General features: G+C 30.5%; 1 protein-coding gene across 5 annotated transcripts in view; it reads left to right on the forward strand.

Moving 5' to 3' along the window:
- Positions 1–17,287, forward strand: part of LOC126735629 (uncharacterized) — a 54,434-nt gene that overhangs the window by 19,706 nt on the left and 17,441 nt on the right. Inside the window, exon 3 of one of the 5 annotated variants that reach the window (XR_007660480.1) lies at positions 12,748–12,878. The exons of 2 other annotated variants lie outside the window; for them this stretch is intronic. Coding sequence is in view for 2 of the 3 variants with exons in the window: in XM_050439687.1 (XP_050295644.1) it covers positions 3,134–3,504 (371 nt within the window). In the remaining variant the exon portion in view is untranslated. Of the gene's footprint in view, positions 1–3,133; positions 3,743–12,747; positions 12,879–17,287 lie in introns of those variants that run through there. 2 more of the 5 variants (XM_050439689.1, XM_050439687.1) reach the window with 2 other exon arrangements.

Consider the following 17,287-nt stretch of genomic DNA (forward strand, 5'->3'; position numbering starts at 1 on the left):
GAAATAAACTTATTGATAGCATTTCTCCCTCCCTTACATCATTCGGTACATTCGGAATTAAAACCACTTTTAATATTTGATATGGAAAAACCAGGTCTGTAGTTGAAAAAAGTGGTTGTCGGAAGACAAAACGTCGGATCTAAAATTTAATAACGGCATATTAAAAAGGGAAGAAAATGGCTATGAGAAAGTGTCATTTATTTTCAAAAATAATTTGTAATAAACTCATCTGATATCTCCGGAACTACTCGGATTTTTTTGGATTTCAAGGCTATATGTTATTAAGAACCCAAAGCCTCTATATTCTTCCGACTAAACCAAATTTCTATCTTTCATGGTTAGGGAGATCCCTGTATTGGCCCTTCTTATCTTGGGCACATTTTATATCTTTTTTTATAATAGATAATATTCCAATCAAACAATTGTTTTAAGATAAGTATAGGAGTGAGTTATAATAGTTATAATAGCCTAGTGAATTATCTATAAACTATTTGGTGAAAATATACTTAAATTTACCTAGATCTATTATTTTTCAAATCAAAAAAATATATATTAGATACCTTATGGACTACGTAACAGATCTTTGACTAATCGATTTTATCACGTTTGGAAGTCTAGTATTTTCATTTATCGCGAATCTTGTTTGTAATAATAAGTAGCAGAATTTGTAATTTTAAATATTTTTTTTAAGAGTGAAGTTAATATATAATATAATTATAATTATATAATTATAGAATGTGTTGTTGCCTAAGTCTCTAAGGGATATTAATTATTCTTTGAGCTATTGAATTAATGCATATCATAAGCCCCATCCCATGCAACAACACCATAGGTTAACAGATTTTATACAAAATAACAAAAGTAATATAATATGAAGTATAGAAATCGGAGGTCGTCCAGAAAGCATATTTGTTTAATAGTTCTAAATACTACTGACACTAGACATTATTTGAAAAGAGTAATTATTTTATGTTTGTAAGGTTAATTGTTAGTAGACTTTAATCAAGCCAATTGTCCATTGTTTGCATATTTGAAACAATTGTCCTACCTCTTCCTAGCTTTTGTCAGTCATCAGCAAATGCTATAATGTTACTTGTATAATCTTGTTGAAAAAGTAAATTTATGTACACGAGTAATGTCATATCAAATATATTTAATAGTGTCTACTATCTCTTCGACACCTAGGTATTTCGTTTGTTTTTAGATACAAGTACGTCCGTTGAATTAGTTTACAACAATTTATTTGAACCCTGAGTGTCAGAGTTATACAAATAAGCAAGTAAAGGGCTTAACATAGTACCTTGTGGCAGGCCTAAGGCGGCTATTTTATATTGGGATATATCATTTCCTATTTTAATTGCTACGTATCTGTTATTAAATAATTCAATAAGGTTATGTGCAAACCTCTTCTAGAAATGTTCAAACCAATGAGTTTTACATGATGAGTATTACATGTCGTATTATATTTTCATATATAATACGACATAGAGATATATAATATAGAGAGTGCCTATATCTAAGAATAAGGCTGCTAGGTAGCCATTTTTTAAAAAAGTTTCTTGTATATCTGTGATTTAATGTCCTAAACAATCACTAATATTTTTATCTTTGCGAAAACCAAATTCAAAAAATGGAATTATATTTTTAGACCCCACCATTCTAGGTAATTTTAAAAAATTCCCTCAAGAGTTTTAGTTACGCAAGGAGCAAGAAAGACAGGGCTATATACTCAAGGTTTACCTAGTTTTTTTATTGGAATGACAACTGATTTTGAGATTAATTCTTCCTATTTAATTATAATGTTATGAAAAGCTTGAATTAAGAGATATTCATATTTGGCACAATCTGGCTAATCAAGTGATGCTAGTGTTTTTATGTTTTTTAATATTGATATAAGTAACGAAATTGTGATTAAATATATAATTAGCCATATTTTAATACAGCAAATTATATTGCAAGATCCAGGGGCAGAAAGCTCAATAGAGTGGCAAAGGCCTTAGTTCCGTTGTATAGATCCTGTGATACTTAGCCATGATCTCGGTTCAGATGAACTCGAAATTTTGCTTGCTCTCCTTGCAAGAATATCTAAGCTATTTCTTTGATGATAACTCCGTATATTTGACGAATAAAGGAATTATTGGATATAGATCCCAGATATACACGAAGGTTCTTCTGCAGGCCCAAAGATATATGACTGCAAAGATATATTAGAACTCTTTGGAATCCAGTTTCTATGTGACCTAGACACCATACTATCCTTGAGTTGTACATGTACAATGTCCAACGTTATAATGGATGATGTGTCGAAGTTACGGAAGATATATCAAATAGAAAGCTGTAAAAAATATTAGTTAATATGATGATCTAATAAGTTCTTACAGTGCGTAAATCTAGTAAAAGCGAAAGAACACTATTTAAATATAATATTTCAGTATTATAACGTACCCAGATTAGTGCTTATAATTAGGGCTTATAATATAAGTACTAAAGTATCTAAGATAATATTTAAAAATAGCAAATTTACTTTGTATTTTCTTATTTTCTACTATTTTCTTGTGCTGAAAGAAGGTAATCATAATTTATAGTAGAATAATATTTCGCGTGAATTTTATTGAAACTTACCTCTAAGCTATAAGATAATAAATTTTTTTATACATTCTGTTCACCAGTTTAAACTTTATACTCTTTGAGATTTATATGTTTATTATTGTTGACTAGATATATGAAATATGTTCAATAATAAATTATTGGTCAATTCAACAAGTGCAGGAGCTAATGAAGATTTATAAAATGTGTAAGATAAGCATAACGGTTTTCGGATGTGACTACATTCAAGTAAGTGTATTACTAACAATTAGAGTTAAATAGCCTATTCTAACATCTTATATAAAATTAAATTTTTATTCGTGTTTGCTTACCAGCTTTAAAGAGTCTGCTTAAATAAACTATTCTTCCTGAGTTAAAGCCTTTGCAAAAATTCTTAAAGCATATTTATAGCCAATATTGATGTAATAGATTTTCAAAACAAAGTAAAACAAGTTTTTTAAGAGGAATCTTGGGCTATAAATATGTTTTAAAATAGTTGCATCTGAAGTATAATTTTAAACAAACTTATAACAATTATCATTTTTAGCAGCAAGAGAACTAACCGCAACAAAAAAAAAGAAGAAAAAGAAGCCCTTAAAAAACCTGATTCGTTTAATCAAATTAGCACTCATCGCACTGATAATTGTTTTAAAATTAGCTATTATATTAAAAGCCCTTCAAACAGCAATGCAATTTAAATTCCTGCTAATTTCACTTGGGACGTTTGCGATACAAGGAACAAAATTGTGGATGTCTATAAGAAACAAGCATAATCATCATGAAGAGATTGTTTACAAAAATCCTTATACTTCTGGCGAGGAATATCCTTCTACTGGGAGCGCTTACGGTGGAGAATACAATGCTGCTAGGAGTGCACATGAAATAGCCTATTCAGTTCAAAGGGCTTTTAATATGTAGTAATTATGAACGATTTGAGTGCTAATATTTATTATAGATTTAGAATAATATAAAAAGTGATGATAAACTAATTACTTTCAACAAAATACCTTTTGAAATTTTTTATGTACTTTTGGTAGATATTTTGTAGGTAAGTTTATTTTTAAAAATGCGTGTACGAGAAAAGATTACAAAAGTACAATACTAGATACATATATAAAAATGTATTTTTAGCTTACTTTAAAAAGTTACTTATAAATTATGTGTAAATATTAATTAATTAATTAATTAGCTTAAACATTTTATAAAAAATAAAAACAAAAAATTGTGGGATTTCTGGTAGTTTGTTCTATATTTAAGATAGTATTTATTTAACTTTATTAATTTATTTGCAAAATAATACCTGTCGTACAATTTCCCTTACCCAAATATAATTTAATCTAGGAGAACACCGGCTGACTATACAATTTGATGTAGTTTCTTAAATTGGGCAAATATGTAGAGAATATAACCTGTAAATTTAACTTTTGAAAGCAAAAGAATTAAAAAACCTTAGTTTTTTACACTTTTTCTACATCAAAACGTCGTCGGGTAATATTGACACATATATGCAAAAAAGAATATTTCTTCAGAAATAATGTTTATTTAAATTACAGGTATAAAAATCAAATACAACTGTATGATTTTCTGTAAACAAAAATATATTATTTGATCATCTGGAAAATAAAAATACAAGATTTCAAGTATTTGAATACAATATATTATTATCACTATTAATTTTTAATACAATACAAATTATAAAATCATAATAATAGTCTTGGACATGTTCTGTTTGTATCCCAAAGACTGTAAATAAAAAAAAATAAATAATTAGTTTAAAGTATGAAAATATTTTATTTTTTTGAATTCTTCAGTACAAAGGTTCAAAAGAACATAAGTATGCGTCAATCACAAATTTAATCTAGGTATACAATTATTAAAAATCCTTATAAACTAAAAAGAACGAATAATGAACTTAGAAATAAAGAAAAAAGACTATTACAATGCAAACTAAACTTGGTACTTCTAGTAAGCTTTAGTAAGTTCACATAAATACTCCAGAAACCGTAGGATATCTTAGCTTGGTAAGTTCAGAAAAAAATCAATATGACATAGTATAATGGATTATCTAGAAGGAGTTGATTTATTTTCAATTTAAATTTCTTCGTACTGTCAATTTCTCTTATGCTCTTTGGTAGTTTATTAAATGCCTTGGGCGCTCTTTTCGAAAAGAACCGACTTATGTTGCAAAATGCTAAAGTTGTGCTGATGTCTTGTTTGCATATCTCTATTGTAATCCGAGTTCCTGGCGAAGTAATGACTGCAGTTTTTCGCAAATATTAAGAGTTTATAGAAATAAATCGAGTATACTGTCATAATACGGTGCTTTCAAACAATGGTGCTGCATGAGCCAGAAAACCGGCACCGTTTTGTTTTGTAATCATTCGTTTTTAAAGAATGAATAATCGCTCCAGATCAGAAGAGACCCCAATTAATGAAACCATATGAGAGACGACTTAGACATGGGCATAAAAAAGTCTAACTACACTCGTGCTTACCACGAGTGTAGTGTTAAGTTACTCACCACAAAGCACGATGTTGCCAAACCTTTTGCTAGATGGTCGATGTGGGTATTCCATGACAGCCTGTTCTTATGTTCTTATAGAACACTTTGGGGGTTTGTAACAGTTGAGTGAATATTTTTAAAATGAATAACAGTAGACTTTTCGACGTTTAATAATAATCCGTTTTCTTTGCACCAGTTTGCAAAATTCATAGAAAGTTCATTGCAGCTAAAGACTGCATCAGTGTAGGTCGGTTTTCGCACTATGATTGATGTGTTATCCGCAAATTGGCATATATGAGAGCCTTGACTACTTAGGTGACTAGATAGATCGTAACAAAAAATAAGAAAAAATAGTGGGGATAGTTTATGTTATAGATAACTTTGAATCTTACGCCAAGCATTAAAGATTTAAAGGGATAATTTTCTATTTCATTTAATTTATTTCGGATTTAAACATACTGTTTTCTATCCAAAATATAAGACATTAGCCAGTTTAAAGGTGGGTCATAATATATACCATACACTTGCCGTTTAAGTTTTAGTAGTTGACCATTAATCACATCAAACGCTTTGCTTAACTCATAACATATCCCAAAAGTCACCAAACCAGAATCCAGACTACGATTTATAAAGGCCAATGCTTTAAAAACTGCCATATCAGTAGACCTCCCTTGCAGAAAGCCAGGTTGACACGGTGAAAAGAGTTTGTTAAGTCTAAAGAATTTTACTAATCTGTAAAAAAGTCTTTCAAAAATCTTCGAAAATACACAGAGATTCGAAATAGGCCGGTAACTGCTAATACTACATTTATCGTCCTTTTTGTATATATTAATTTTTAATCTTGTTGAAAAATGCCCTCACTAAAAGAAGTATTAATTATATTTTCAAGGAGCGCCACACCTGGCAACGTAATTGAGAATAAAATATAGGATTTCATCGTTACCCGCTGATCGTTTTTTTGAAACTTTAACAATAACATCAAGAATTTCCTCGGCAGTGATCGGACTAAGGAAAAAAGAATTGTTCGAATATTTAGGGATTACCTTATTTACATCTGGTTTCTGGTTAATTATTATTTTGTCAACAGAGGATAAAAAGAACGTTGAATTCTTCACAGATTATTTTATTTTTATGGGAGTTTGTGCCAACAAAAGTATTTAGGTTTATATTTGGTTTAAAAATGTTTTTATCTATCTATTTTTTACTTGATTTGAGAGGTTTAAAATCTCATCTGTCACTCACCGACTTTTTTTTTTTTTGTTGAAAACTTATTAATTGTTTTAAAAATGACGTATTAAAACGATATGTGAAAGTGTGAATTTTAAGATTTTGAATCTATGTTGGGTTCTAAAAATATGTTTGCTCAGTTTTCGGCTATTAAAGAGTTTTGAAATTTATTTTTGTTAGACTCGCTATACAATCGCCTTAACACTGTACTCACTTCTGCAGATCTCTTAATCGCTATGTCCACCAATACCGCCTTGTGATCAGAGAATTCACATTCTTCCCTAAATGGCAGTATCACATCGTAGTTAGTGTAAATATTATCGAGTGTTGTACCTGTATGGTTCTAGTAGGGAGAGAATGCGATGGTTTTAGAATATAGGCGTATATAATAAGATATAATATCTTCAAAGCTAGACTTATTAGATTCAGAATTGTTGAGATTAAGAAATTTAAATTAAAATCGGCACTCAAAAAAATATATTTTGCCTTTTTATTAGATGCCGAGAGTAGAATCTCTCAATTTTTTGAAATTTGTATATTTTTTCTTCCTATAATCTGAAGAGCGGTATAGAAAGAGAAAAATGCAATCTATATTTTCGAGTTTAAACTCACATGCACAATATTTAAAAGTTTGTTCAAGGCAATCGAGATCATAATAGGCGGGTTTTACCTCAAAATCTGATCTTGCAAATGAAGCAACTCATCCGCCACCCAAATGAGACCTACAAAAAAAATTGATAAAATAAAAGTCTTGTCTCTCAATTTCAACAACTTTTCTCTCAAGAGAAAATGTTGTTGAAAACGAGGTTAGGTCAACAATGTTGTTGTATTTGTTATTGTCGTTGATCAGCTGCTGGCGTAATTTCGGCTTACTGAAGTTACCGTTGGAGGCGCTACGATGTTGTTTTTTGGGAGCAGGGTATTGGGATTGGTAGACTGAGACATAAGTCGTTTATCTTGTGTAGTGGCGTGCGGTTGTTTATTCGTCTTTGTCTCACGCACTTGTTTTTTTTCCATGTCTACTGAGGTTAGCGATTGATGATGATGCGCCCGCGAAGTAGATGAAATGGATACCGACGCAAATTGGATTCCTTAGCTTTATTATTAAATAATTTTCGTGTTTTATTTGCTCTGGCAGAAATCTTATATTATCTTGCATGGTAGAAATTTCAAGATTTTTCTCCTTTAGGATTTGTTTCAGTTGGAAAAGCTCACCTGCTATAGGTTAATTAGCTCCATCGGAAGGGCTGGTGAAAGTGGTATTGCCAGATTGATCGTAAATGTCGTTGGCCATGTCTTTAGAAGCTATGTTATCAGGATGAACAGGTTTATAACAAATTATGCTATTGTCGCTAAGTTTTTGGATATCATTGTAGTGTATTTTATACAACCTGGGTACATAACGGATCTGCAACTAACACATTTTAAGCCATTTGCCGACGCGATATTACACTTTTTATATTTTTTAGAAGGAAGTTCATCACTGACTCGTTCACTTCCCGCCATCTTGAACTGATCTGTGTAGTTTGAATGTAGTCTGTATGATCTGAATAGTAAACTTATCTAAACTTCTAAATAGAACAAAGAGTATGAAAACCCAAAAATTCTATTTAAGTGTGTAATTATAATATCCTACATATCAATATGATAATAACTGAAATTGAAAAGCTAATAGTATCATATTTTTTTATATCAAATTTTTTTTTTGCAAATGTTAGACTAATGCAGAAAAATAAAATATAAACTCTAAAAACAAAACAAAATATACTTCAAAATATCTCAACAATACCTATAATTTAAATATACAGATTGCTCGTAAACTAAGGAATAAATTCAATAAATTAATTAATTAATTCGTGAAAAATTTCTTTTTTAAAATCGCTCGGACCCGTCGAGTTTACTTTTTTTTATTTTTTTAGATTACCGTAGCCAATCATCATTAAGATTTCTATGCGCTGTGTCTCAGTAAGCCGCAGACTAATGTAATTTAGTGTTAAAAAAACTAAAATAGACTGAAAAACTAGTAAAACGTTACCAAAATACACATAGAAATGTCAACGATAATAACTATTAACATTAATTGTTCTTTTATTTCCCGTATCCTACATCTTTTTCAGTGTTTCATTTTCAAATTTTAAATATGAGAATAACTCCAAAACGTTTGAACTTAGAAGCACATGTTAAATGAAAAATATTTACAAATGTAAGGGCAATCCAAAAATGCAATAAACAAATAAAAAAATAAAAAGATGTTTAGCAAGATGTTTTTCAAAATTTTTTTTTATAAAATATGCCTCGAAAAAAATAAAATCAATGGCTCCGACCGATTTAAAAAAAAAACTATGTTTTCTTGAAACGAAAAAACAACCTAAAACAGGAATGTAATAAATAAAGAAGCTTTTAATTAAGCTTTAAATTCGCGGGTATGACGAATGGTGGACTGCTGTACTCGCCACAATAACCTTGTATTGTTCTTTATTACATCACAATGAATCCTGATTCTCTGTTAAAGTTCCTCTCGAGTATCGACAGGAATTGAATACGCCAAGGTTTTGAGGTGACTCCATAGGTAAAAATACAATAGCGTTAGATAGGGAGAACGAGGAGGCCAGGCAATATATCCGCCTCTACCTATCAAATAGTTTAGAAAAAACATATGTGGTTCCTTACTGCAACGATAAAATGAGGTGGGACTCCATCATGCCTAAAATACATGTTTCGGCGGACCTCAAGTGGCAAATGCTCTATTAAATCCAGAAAATTGTTCTGAAGAAACTCCAAATAAAGTTCTCCATTCAATTGTGGCGGTAATACTAATGGCTCAATCAGAAAATTGCCAATGATTCCTGCCCAAATATTAATTAATTGGAACTAATGTTGATGATTATATGAACAACAGCAGCATGAGGATTTTTATTAGCCCATAGATGCGGTTATGTAAATTCACAATACAATTTTTGGTAACCCCTGCTTCATCGGTAAAAAGAATAATGCTAATGAAGTTTGAATTAGTTGCCTGCTAATCTAATAGCCAGTTCGCGAACTACATTCTACGAGGAAAATCTTCATGAGTTAGTTCATGCACTTTTTGTAGATGATATGTGTATAACAGCTGTTCCTAAAGTATTTTATTTAATACTGTGTTTGGTGTATTAAGTTGAGCGGCTAATTTTCGAGTGCTCATTGAAGGAGGATTAGCTACAGCATCTAAAATATTTTTCTGTAATTGTACCGTAAGTACTTCTCTGACCAGCATCAATACTTTTTTTTCCAAAACTTCCTAAAATTACAATAAAGAAAGTCAATAATATCACCTCAATAAGTGGAATCGCCTACCAGTTATTAAGGTACCAGCCAGCCTATTCGTTGAAATGTCATTTGATTTGAAATAGTGCGATTAGGAAATCTCTCTTCATACAGCCTTTTTTTTTCTAATGCATTGCAAGACGCAAGACCATAGATAAGATACATATCTGCATACTCAATAAACGTGAATTCCATATTTCTACTTAATTCAAATTAAATTTACCAAGAAATCCGAATATCAATAAATTGTTATCGAAATAAACGATCAATATATTAACAACGTGAAAGATGGCAAGTTTTGAAAGATAGGTATTTGTTAATTGTATACCATAGAAACGTGTGCAAGAATAGTGCATTTAAAAAAACAAAAAATGCTGATAAAAAGATGCAAAATCATTTTCGCTTACATTATTTTTCAGGTTGTTTTTTCGTTTCAAGAAAAGCATAGGTTTACATTTTTTAAACAATTTCGTTAAGGTGCCTTTCTAAGAACCACACTACATTTTTAAAATTATGTACTTTTTTCCGATTAAACATTTTGAAAATGGAACTTCTCTGTTGTTTGAATAACTGTCGAATTGCTAAAAAAAGAACATATAATTGTTCTTTTTAATTACAATAAAACAGCGATTCCTTAACTATTTCATTCTCCAAAACGGTTCATTTTATCGATAATGAACAGGAGTGCCTTTTTTTAGTGTAAGGTTCAAGCTATTGTTTATCAATTTTATTATTTCAGAATCTTTATCATACAGGGTGTTGAAAATTTAAGCATTATAAAAGGTAAATATGTTTTAAGAGGTTCTTAGTAGTGTTGATCGCGTAAATTTTTTATTAAATTATATTAAGTACTTTAAAGGTTATTCAAGAAAAACCAATTTCCAGCGGTGCCTTTAAGGGACCGCATCTTCATAGGGAGAGCCTATAGAAATTTTTTTTTATAGGAAAGTTGTTTTTTTTATTTTCTACAAGAATAGACACAAAACCTTAAATCATGAATACAAGAGCATGGTTTACTTGATTGGCGTTTTTACCCAGAGAATCTAAGTCTTCAAACCCTGAAATTCTCTGACTAGATGTTTCATAAAACTTATTATTAGAAATACTTTATCAAACATATTACATATATATATACATGTACATACATACATGTATATATATATATATATATATATATACAGGGTGTTCATTTAAAAACTTCCAACAACGGATTTATCGAAAACCACTGTTTAAAAAAAAACGCCGAAATACGTCAAAAGGTTTGTCAAGGGGAACAACTTTCTAACCTAAAATTACTTCACCCCAAGAAATAAAAACTGATATTTTCATGTTTTTGTTTTCTATCTGAACAAATTAAGATAAAGAAAGATTTTTCTAATTTTCTCGAAAACGAATCGACCAATTAAAAAAATAAAACGTCAAAATAAAAGACTTCGAAAGACCTTTTAAACAAGCTTTTACTCGATACCCCTTGCCATTTAAAATTTTTAAGGGGATGACCCTGGGGGCAGAGGGTAAAAGGTGGTAAAAAAATTTTAGGTTAGAAAATTGCCCTCCCCCTTGACAAACAATATATATATACAGGGTGTTCATTTGAAAACTTCCCACCACGGATTTATCGAAAACCACTGTTTAAAAAAAAACGCCGAAATACGTCACAGGTTCTATCAGTAGGTATATATATATAGTCAGGTATATATATATATATATATCTATATATAAGTATATATATCTATATATAAGTATATTTAATTATATATATTCAATAGACACAAGTTACTATTAAGTCAATATATAAGGAATGAAAGCTAAGAAAATAGCTTCACAATCCGGCAATGCTATAGTAATTAGTGTAATTCTCCGGAATAGGTTGTATCTCAAATGTCAATAATTTAACAGATGATAAACATCAACGTTATATTTTTTTTTAATATAGGAAAAAAGTAAAAATATTTTAGATCAATATAAAATTAATAAGTCCGCGATAATAATCCAGTATACTTTTAATATCTGTGTCCATAAGTAAATAAAAGCATAGGAAAATCGTGGTTTATATACAACATACATTTTCATTTTTTTTTGGTAAAATGGCTCAACCAAAAATTTTTTTTAACTAATGGATTTAAGGCAAGATTCATAAACATACCAAAAAAAAAAAAGATGCGTCGTAAATGCGCCTGATCACCAAATCATACTCTCACATGCTTTTTAAAAAGTAGTGGAATGATACTGAGGGCTGCAATTTGTCAGAGGAGTCTCTCAGCTACTCAAACTAGTTGGAGGCTATACGCGTATTGTGGCTGGTTAAAGAGAAACTACGTCATGCAGAAGGCACTTTTTTCTGGGCTTATTGGTCCCGGTCAATTAAATGGCTACCTTTTCAAAATAAAACTTAGCAGAGTCCATTGTAGGGTATGCAACTATGAAGACGAGGCAGTGGAGTACCTACTTTGCAATTGACCTGCTCTTTCGTCAATATCCAGCACGACGTATACTATTTAGCTTAGAGAGATCAGGAGGTTCTTGGCGACGTTGTCGCTCTTATTTATTCGTTGGTCTGCCTTCCAGAGAGGCGCGCAATGGGCCGTTTGAGTACTAAATGCTGTGGTGTTCGTACTACCCTCTGTAGTTAAAGATACAGAACTCTGGTGTTTACATTGATGCACTGCATTGACAAAATTATAAAATTGATCAAGGTGCTTAGAAGAATATTCTTTTCAATCATCATTTGCATAAATTTTATTATAAAGATATTGTCCCAACGATCGTGTGACAATTTACAGTAACGGTGTTAAAGTTATATACTCAGTCTATCTATTGTTAATTATCTGTTTATTTTTTCAGTTTTCCTTAATTTAAATTTAAGAACTTTATAATTATTTAAAAAATAATGAGTTCATTTTAATTAGTTCATCTACTGTAATGACCTATAATATAACTAACAAATAAAAAAAAACAAGAGGCTAAACCTTTATCACCAATTTTAGTAATTTCACCTTTGGTACTCAAAATGTACCTAAGAAATAAATAAGAATAAACTAAAATGTAGTACCTTCTCATAACTTAACATATACATTTTCATCTAATAAACAAATGGCATACTAACATATTTTTAAACCTTTCAGGTTTTAACTAACAATAAGTTGGATAAGGAAATCAATCTCACCATCATGCTTCCTGAAAAGTGCATGTCATACTTTTATTACATCATCTAAAGTCGAAAAGATGCTCTTAACTCATTTCATCCAGTTAAAAGGTCGGTATTAGGTTAAAGGTCATTATTTAAGAATTATTAATCCTGATAATAAACTTTATTAAATGTATGTATATATAAAAAAATGTGTGTTCATACACATCATAAATAGAAAATTTTAAAATAAGAAAGAGATACCAGTTTTGATATATTATGGTGTAAGTAAAATGCGCTAGAAAATCTAATTCAATAAATTGTATTGAACCCACCCCTTTCTGGAACACACTTACTCCAGTAATAAACTTTTATGTCAGGAACCCATTCTTTTTATTGCAACGTCAAAAACTTTTAACTGACACGGGTTGACTGTCGTTTAATTTTTTCTAAGGTAAACAACAAAACTAATTAAAAACGTTTTTAAAAACCCAACTAAAGACCCAACAATTTGGAACTGCTTAGAATTTTCTAGATTATTTTTGCCGATGGAGATCAATTATTTAAAGAGAATACTGATCGTCAAAGCAAGGATTTATAATAAAATAAGCTAAGAAACCTAAATTAGGGCCGATATGGGGCCCTCAAACAAGATACAAACTAATAAATACTAGACACTTTAGGTGAAAATATTATACTACATGTAAGTAGAACCCTAAATAAACCTAACTAATCAACTTAAGCAACAAAATAAGAGCAGTAAACACTACAAAAACTATGAGAATATTAACGAATTTACATTTTCATAACAATATGACCATACAATATGTCCAAAAAGTTTGGAAAAAATACCTTTTACAGGTAAACGAATTACATAGCTGAAAAATGTTCGGACACTTCAATTCTCTTTTATTTTCTGTTAACTGTCAAGAAGACTGGGCAGTTGTTGACTTTCTTACGTTAAATGGAACACCCCATTTCTTAATGCATTTTTAGATTCTATGATAATTTCTACAGACATTTCATGTATAACACCCTATATCAATCTTGAACTGTGTTCGAAATATCAACAATTAAATATCTACATTTTTAAAAACTTTACCAGGCTTTAAAATCTAAATTATTTAACTCTCGGTACTTTTTTGTGTTATAGATGGCATGTTGACTTTGATTAATACATTTGATGGCTTCGCAAAGTTCAATATTGTCCGAAAATTACATTAATAAGGTTAAGGGATTATGAAGATCGTGTCAGACCATACGAAGAGGTTGTTCATTTATTTGATGATTTATTTCCGAATAGAAATCCAATTAGCTTATCAACTGCTCAGAAAATAGTAAAGAAGTTCGACGAAACTAGCAGCAATAAAGAAATAAATTACGAAGAAAGAATGTTTTACAATGTTTCGGTGAAAATGCCCACACTTTGTTGCCAAAAATTCGCTTAAAAAATTAGAATGCCCAAATCATCGGTTGAACTAATTTTAAAACAAAACAAATTCCTGCCTTATAAAATTCACTTTACGCAAGAACTTTTGAAAGGTAATTTTGAAAGGAGGGTAAAATTTTATAAAACAATCATCGCAAAACTAGACCAAGATCAAAACTTATTAAATAACATTGTGTTTCTGGGTGAAGCTTCGTTTCGGCTTTATGGTATTTTAAACGGCCACAATTGCAGGTACTAGACTGATGAAAAGCCACATTGGATGCGGGAAGTGCGTACCCAGTATCTCCAAAATGTTAATGTGTGGGGTGGGATAGTTGGAATCCACATAATTGGCCCGTACTTTATTGTGGGAAAACTTACTTCTGTAAAGTATCTAGAAATGCTTTAAACCGCATTATTTCTTATTAAACGTTTGGCCGGTCCAAACTACCGACAAGATATTTCCTCCGTACTATATTCGAGAGGTGCGTGATTATTTAAATTTTACTTTTCAAAATGAAATTTGGTAAGTCGGTGTAGCATCTAAATTGGAATTGGCTGACGTATTCATGACGTTGTTTTCTGTCATTTCCGGTTCAACCAGAAATGACCCTAACATTCTTATTTTAAATGAGACCCCCCAACTTGTTTTACATATTTTGATATGATATTACAATCTAAGAAAAATGACAACCCATATGTCAACTTTTGACATCTAACCTTTAAATTATTTAATTTTCAATTTAGAGTGCCATGAATAATTTAAAATCGTTAATTTTACATCAAATACCTAGTCCTAGAAAAATATAATTGACTCTCTTTTGTTTTTCACAGCTTTCCTAGATGCGTCTAAACTTTGCAAAGTCGTATTTTCGACTCTAACTCATTTTTTCAAATAGAACTAGGGTGGCTCATTACCATAGTTAAAAAAAAAAAATTTACAAATAATTTGGTATAAGACAATCGATAGTGGGTACTTTCAAAAAACCAGTATTATTGAAATTTTATTATTTATCTCTTGGTATTGGATTGATCGCAGCGCCGCCGTCGCGTCACTGTAAATTCGACTATAGTGATGCGTAACCTACCCAATGAAAAAACAAGTAAATTATTTGACAATTGACATGTCGAATAATTTATTAAGATACAAAATGCTCAAAATGCCCACCCATTTGTTGCTGGCAAAATTATATACGTCGAATAGTTGCTTAAACGACGTTGTCCAATTGTTCAGGAATTATTCGATTAATTGCCGCCCGCACTTTATTTTCCAGTTCATTTTACGTATACGATGGTGTATCGTATACTTCATTTTTAATGGTTCCCCATAAAAAAAAAATTAGTGGGGTGAGGTCAGGTGATCTTAAACAAAAGTAATAAACGAAATATCTAAGTAACTTAAAAAAAATGTACCTGGATGGCCATCGATTTGGTCCTAAATTTCCAATCCAGTATTCTCCGTAGTTATTGTAGGTATTCGGTAACTGCTCGAGCATTATGAAGAGGAGCGCCATGTTGTTGGAAATACATCTTTACTTTATTATTAAGTGGGAGATCGTCGATAAAGTGCTCGATTTGTTGCATTAAATCCAAAACGTACTTGAAAATTTTGATTTTCAGCCTGTTATAGGTTTTTCTTAGACCCTTATCTTTTATTGTTTCGGTTAAACAGTCCCAAATTTGTTAAGCGACTTTCATCAGTGTAAATTATTTTAAACGGGAATCTATTATTTTCTTGATATTGGTTCAAATACCAATTACAATATTGCAGTCTTCTTTCTGCGTCGTTTTCAGAGAAATGTTGATGTAATTGATATTTATAACTTATTTGTTGATATTTGTATTTATGCAAAATTCTAGTGCAGATAAAAAAAATAAAAATCAGTGTCTTTTGATATTTGACATTCCACAGCAATCTCTCTTAGAGAAACATTATTTATTTACTTCGTGCCAAAACATCTATTTCTTATTCTTCATTAATAACAAATCGGGCATTTTCATTTTCAACTTCAGGCTCACGGCGCATTTCTCGGGAAATATTGTCTCGTGGAATGACGTCGATTGGGAAATCTTTTAGCATACATTTGAGCAGCATTAGTCGAATTCTGTCGGCACTCTCCAAATGTGAACAACATATCAATTTTCTCCGATCTGGTATAGCTTTGCATGATCATTAGAAGAATAAATGAATAAAAATAAACTATAAAAACTACTAAACTAGATAAGAACAATAAATTAAAATAACCAAACAATAAATAACAATACAATAAACGCGATTAGGATAATAATGATAATTTAAAATTACAGTGAAAAATGTCTGAATAACTCAAATTATATCAGAAACTGACACGTTGCCGTGACAATTCGTAGCAATGATATGTCAAATCCAAGGCCAACTTAGAATTACCAAATATCTATCAATATTTAAAAAAAAAATAAGTTATAGCCGAAAATACGATTTTGCAAACTTTAGATGCACCTAGGAAAGCTGTGAAAAATAAAAGTCAATTATATTTTTCTAGGACTACTTCATGTACAATTAACGATTTAAAATTATTCATAGCACTCTAGATTGAAATATAAAAAATTAAATAATTTAAAGGTTAGGTGTCAAAAGTTGACTATTATTTTTCTTAGAATGTAATTTTCTATCAAAAAATTGGCGGATCCTATTTAAAATAAGAAAGTTAGGGTCATTTCCGGTTAAACCGAAAGTGACAGAAAACAACTGAATACGTCAGCCAATCCCCATTTGGGTGCTACACCCACGTACCAAATTTCTCTTTTTAGCTTAAAAATTAAAAAAGTTATAGGGGCGAACCACTTTTCTAAGACACCCGGTATATTATTCAGCAGTTTGAAAACATGCAAAAAAATAAAAGATAATTGATGTGTCCAAGCGTTTTTCAACCAGGTAATTCGTTTACCTGGAAAAGGTATTTTTTCAGAATTTTACGACACACTGTATGTATGTTCATTTTAAAATTCAGTACATTAACTGCCAGGGCAGAGACTGGTATCCGACTGACAATTGTCGAATACTTTCCTATAATTGTATTAAAATAAGCCAGGAAATAGTCACATCTATGTAATTTTTATTATCTGCTAG

Source organism: Anthonomus grandis, chromosome 4, assembly GCF_022605725.1.
Source record: "Anthonomus grandis grandis chromosome 4, icAntGran1.3, whole genome shotgun sequence".
Taxonomy (NCBI): domain Eukaryota; kingdom Metazoa; phylum Arthropoda; class Insecta; order Coleoptera; family Curculionidae; genus Anthonomus; species Anthonomus grandis.